Raw genomic sequence first — 5,091 nt, 5'->3', positions numbered from 1 at the left:
AAAAGTAATTTAACCTAAGTTACTTTAAAAATGGTAAATTAGTCACTCACACAGGTGAGATAAGTGGCAACTTGACATCCAGAGCAAAAACTTTCCATACACCTTTTTCCCTAAAAAGAGATGTTACATCAGCACTGCACTTACACAATCTTGTCTTTCAGAGTCTTGAGACTGCAAGCGTTTACCCCCACCCACTCCTTGCCTTGGTAAACTCAACCACCAACAAATACCTAACAAACTTTCTTTGGCCATGTCCATACACAGAAAAAAAAAAAAAACTAGAGCAAGCATTCAGATAAAATATTATAGGTTTATTTAAAACTTATTTTCACCTTGAATATGCAAAATACAAATTCCAACAAAATGTTCATTATCACTTTGTAGTTTACAAATATACAAAATAGAAGTTTGCTTAAATTTATATTACATATTTATTATGTAAAGAACTATATAGAAAACATTTGTTCTGCTTAAGGCATATTTGGGAATAAACCATTGTACAAACTATTGCACATCGAAACCACAGTGCATTACAGACTGTCTGCATAAAGTTATTTTCTTAATAAAAAAGATAAACCAGGATAATTCACCTGATTTAGGTCATGATTGGCAATCGGAAAATAAAAAATAGTTCCTTGTCATATATGCAGCAGTTTGAGAACTTTGGCTTCCTGGTTTTGGTACCTCTAGAACCAACAGTCACTAAGCACCATGAAATAGGCTTTTAAAATATAATTCTGTACCTGAATTTTTCCTCCTCTTTTAACATTGTAATGGCTTTTAGAAGGAAAAAAAAGAAAGTACAAGATGACATGTACATCTAATATTGCATTGAAAGGAAATTAAGGGAATATCATTTCCCTGTGTAATATCCCCACCCTCCGAACTACATGCAGTCTGTTTAAACCCTGATATCCGTGACTTCCAGTCACTCCTTGGCATTCCGTAGTCCAGAAATAATTCAAGTTGGATTTACAAATGGAATGATAGCAGATCCAGTCATTGACCCCAATGTCTTTGGTTCTCTTAAGTGTATAACGATTAAAAAAAAAAAAGCTGCAATGTCCGTATACAGTTATCCCTCTTTTCCACTCTTTGGAAGACTTCACCTCTATTATCTGTAGTGCTTAAAATGAGTTCTCTTCGTCTTGTGGAAGACAGTCCTTGTGCTGTAAATACTGAATCTCCCTGGCAGTCAGGGGAAAGATCCACTGCTCTCCCAAATCAGAAGTGCCTCTTCATGTGTAAGGCAAGGTGGTCCGACCTGGAGAAAGCTCTGTCACAGCGCTGGCACTGGAAAGGGCGGTGGCCTGTGTGTTTCCTGTAGTGACGAGTGAGTTCATCGGATCGGGCAAACTTCCACCCGCAGCCTTCCCAGTCACAGTGATAAGGCTTCTCACCTGCAAAAGAAACAAAACAAGCAATGAAACACATCAGTTAGGGTTTTCAGGTTTTTTTTGTGGCTACCATTTGTAGCACCTTGAAAGACAAGCAGTTGTCCTAGATAAAACAAAGGGTGGTCAAACGCAATGAACTTCATGAAGCATTTGCAAACAAAGACTAAAAGAGCAAGGCTGTCTTTTCAAGATGTACAGGTGCTCTGAAATGCTAGTGTCATTTAAATCTTCACTAAAATGTTCGTTTCCTCTGCCTTGCACATGAGACTTCAGAGCACCCAAGTGTGTATTTTTGACGGCAGTGTTACACAATCAAATAGCAACCAGAAATAACTTAGCAGACAACGTACTTAGATAATTGTAGGTCTCAAGAATTAAAGAACAGCTGGAAACTGTTTTCATTAGCTTGGTCTGATTAAGGACTCAGTCTTACTATTGTCTTCATTATACAAAAACCACTGTTGATGGCAAGATGAGCTTCCCCAACAATTACAAACTCACTGTCCTACACATCCTGGGGATGGTGCTGACTGGCTTGGGGCAGATGTCCACTGATCACCTGGCTGACTTTTTTCCCCCTGCTGCCATTACCTGAAGACATAGCCTAACTACTGCAGTGCCAGTATATTTTCCCTTTCCCATCTCCTCTTCAGGAGAAAGTCTTGAATCGTGTTCACAACCCAGGGATTCAAATTATGCAAATTCCCAGGCTATTTAGTCACTGTTACAGAATGCCCATGCTGGCAAAACCCATGCGCTGTACCTGCTTTCACAAGATCAGTTACCACAACTCTGCACTCAGTTGCAAGGTAAAAGTTTGAGACTGGGCTCAGACACACACTTTGGGTAGACTTTATCCCAATTCTAGCAGTGGACAATCGACAGCTAAACTCTGCTGGTGCAGCCGGAGATGTCCTACAGGTAGATGAGGCACCCCATTAGAGCTGCCAGCTCAGCTGAAAGCCCCTGCTCTTCAGGGAATCTATCTCGGTTTTCCCAAAAAGGCAGCAACAATTTGCAGAGGTGCACAACCTCTCTTGCCCAACAGACAGCTAAGAGGGGGTGCATGTGTTAAGCACTCAACCACCAGCAAAGAAAGCAGTTATATTCGAGAGAGGTCTGCGGTCTTCTCAGAAAAGGGCCAACACAATCCAGAGCAACAAATTCCAGCTGGGTTCCAACTACCTGCTAATTAGCCAGCCACATAGCAGGAGAGAAGTATCAAACTCTGACTTGGTGAGAAACCCACCCGCTCCCACATCTGAGTCACTCCGAACCATTAAGCAAAATGTCAAGCCAGTAAGTGAAGACTGCACAGAACTTCACGCAGCCAAGGGGGCAGGAAAAAAAAAAAAAAAAGCCCGGAAACCCAGCAAGGAAAAGCCTTGCTCCTTTTAACCCTCCTCCTGTGCTCACGGCCTTCCAATGTCCGCGGGGGGCACCCGGTGCTCCTCAGGCCAGGACATCTCCCTGACCCCGGCACTTGGACTAACCTGTGTGGGTTCTCAGATGCGCCTTGAGATGAGAGCTTTTGGTGTAGGTTTTGCCGCAGCCCGCATAGTCACAGGTGTGGGTGGCCGTCCTTTTCCTAGGCCATGACCGGCGTCCCCTCTTGGGTTTGGTCTCCTCAGGCAGGCAGCTCCCCGGCGGCATCAGCTCTATAGGCAGACAGGGAGGAGTGAGCGCGGCCAGCGCCCCAGCGGGACATCCGGTGCCCCAGCACCCCGGGGACTCACCTTGGTATTGGAGCGCGCCGGGAGAGAGCTGCTCGGGCAGGAAGGTGGGGTAGCAAGGAGCCGGGGGGTATCCCGGGGGCAGCGGAGGGTGGCCCAGCCCCGGCGTGGCGGGAAGACAGTCTCTGCCACCCAGCATCTCCTCGGGCCCCAGCGAAGGCGTACTCCGGGGGGGCAGCGGGCGGCTGCCCAGGGCGAAGTCGTGCTGGGGGGCTCCTCGGGGGCTGCTCCCGTGCGGCAGCGGCGGGGCCAGGGTGCACGGCGGCGCGGCCTCCTGCTTGATTTTGGGGCACATCCGCGGCAGGGAGGTGTAGGGCGCGCCGGGGCCGTCGGTGCCGGGCGGCGGGGCGGCGGGGCCGCTTTTGGGGCTAAGCCCCGGGTGGCTGTAGTCGCCCATCGCCTTCACCACGAACTTGCCCTGCAGGCTGCCCAGGGGCGGCAGCGCGGCCGGCGCTGGCAGGTACACCGCGTCCAGGTCTGGCCGCATCAGCTCGGCCACGAAGCCTCCTGAGGGGGACACGTCGGTGATGTCGGCCAGGTTGAAGGGCGCGGCAGACCCGGCGGCGGGCGCCCCGTCACAGCTGCCGCCACCGCCACCGCCGTAGAGGAGACTGGCGGGCTCGGGCCGGGGCAGCGGGTAGGCGAAAGGCCCGGCGGGGCAGGGGCTGGCGATGGGGGCCGGGGTGGCGGCGGGGGCCACCACCACGGTGGCGGCGGCAGGCTCCTGGTGCATGAGCGAGTTGGAAAGGATGAAGTCGAAGTCCAGCAGCTCACTGAACTCCTCGGCGTCACGGCGGGGCCCTAGAGCGGCGGCGCCTTCCAGCTCCGACGGCGGTGTCTCCACCGGCCGCGCCGACAGCGCCGGCGGCGGCCGCTTCAGCTGCGACAGCTCCTCCCGCCAGCGCTGCGGGGACATTCGCACGGCTCAGCCCCAGCCGAGCGGCGCTGCGCTCGCCCCGACGGCCCCCGCCCCGCCCGGCCCCGCCCGGCCCCGTCCGACCCCGTCCGTGTCGCGGCGCAGCGGCGCCGATACTCACGTTGCCGGGGCCCGCGGGCCGCGCCGCTTTCTCGCGACCCGCGGCGCCCGCCGCGAAGGTGGCGATGGAGGGAAGGAGTGTGCCGCTGAGCGCCATCTCGCACTCGCCGGGGGGCTGCCTGCGTTGGGGAGACACAGCGGAGTCAGCCGGCGGCCAGGCAGGGAGGGGACGGAGGGAGGGAAGGCGGCAGCCGCGCCCAGCACCCACCGCATCCGTGCCGGGGCGTCCCGTCGAGCCGCCGCCGCCGCCGTGATCCCGAGCGCCGCCGCGGAGCAGAGGGAGGAGAGGCGGGACGGACGCGCCGTCCAGCCGCGCGGAGCCGGCGCAGCGCCGCCGCCGGGGCGGTGCCCCGGGAGCGCCCTGGTGTTGCTGCTGCTTCTTCTTGCTCGGCGCTGTGCGGAGCGGGGCGCGGAGCGCTAGCGGCACCGCGGGGACGAGGAGGAGGAGGAGGAGGCGGCGGCGGCCGCCGCCCGGCAACGCGGCTCCGGCACCGGCAGGGCGGAGGCGCGAGGCGTTTCCCGAGGAGCCGCGGCCATGTGGGGAGCCGGGCAGGACGGACGGGGTGCGGTGGTGCCAGTGGGGAAAGAAAGGATGTACAGACGGAGGGAGGCGACGAGCGCGCTCCGCCGCCGCGCCCGGCTCGGCACTGCGCGGTCCTGTCGCCGTCGCTCCCTCTTATCAACTCACTCCGCGGGCGCACCGCCCCCGCCGCCATGGCGACGGCGACAACAAACGGACATGTGGGGAAAAGGGGGGGGACGGGGCGGGGCTCGGCTCGGCTCGGCTCGGCTGGGCTGGGCTGGGCTGGGCTCGGCTCGGCTCGGCTCGGCTGGGCTGGGCTCGGCTCGGCTCGGCTCGGCTCGGCTCGGCTCGGCTCGGGGAGCGCGCAGAAAGAGCGGGGGCTCCGCCCCGAGCGCCCCGTGA

At 56.3% G+C, this 5,091-nt stretch overlaps 1 protein-coding gene across 1 annotated transcript; it reads right to left on the bottom strand.

Moving 5' to 3' along the window:
• Positions 1 to 290: 290 nt before the first annotated feature.
• On the bottom strand, positions 291 to 4,873 carry KLF4 (KLF transcription factor 4). The gene is made up of 5 exons (XM_066181875.1): positions 4,375 to 4,873; positions 4,168 to 4,285; positions 3,134 to 4,034; positions 2,891 to 3,055; positions 291 to 1,400 (listed from the first exon to the last, which is right to left on the bottom strand). The coding sequence occupies exons 1-5, from the start codon at positions 4,377 to 4,379 to the stop codon at positions 1,225 to 1,227; spliced, it is 1,365 nt and encodes a 454-aa protein (XP_066037972.1). The 5' UTR covers positions 4,380 to 4,873; the 3' UTR covers positions 291 to 1,224.
• Between the last annotated feature and the right edge of the window lie 218 nt (positions 4,874 to 5,091).

Source organism: Chamaea fasciata, unplaced genomic scaffold (assembly GCF_029207755.1).
Source record: "Chamaea fasciata isolate MVZ Bird 193981 ecotype frontalis unplaced genomic scaffold, bChaFas1.0.hap1 SCAF_4, whole genome shotgun sequence".
Taxonomy (NCBI): domain Eukaryota; kingdom Metazoa; phylum Chordata; class Aves; order Passeriformes; family Sylviidae; genus Chamaea; species Chamaea fasciata.
The sequence above is the reverse complement of the archived record's forward strand: the minus strand, read 5'-3'. Positions and strand labels throughout refer to the sequence as shown.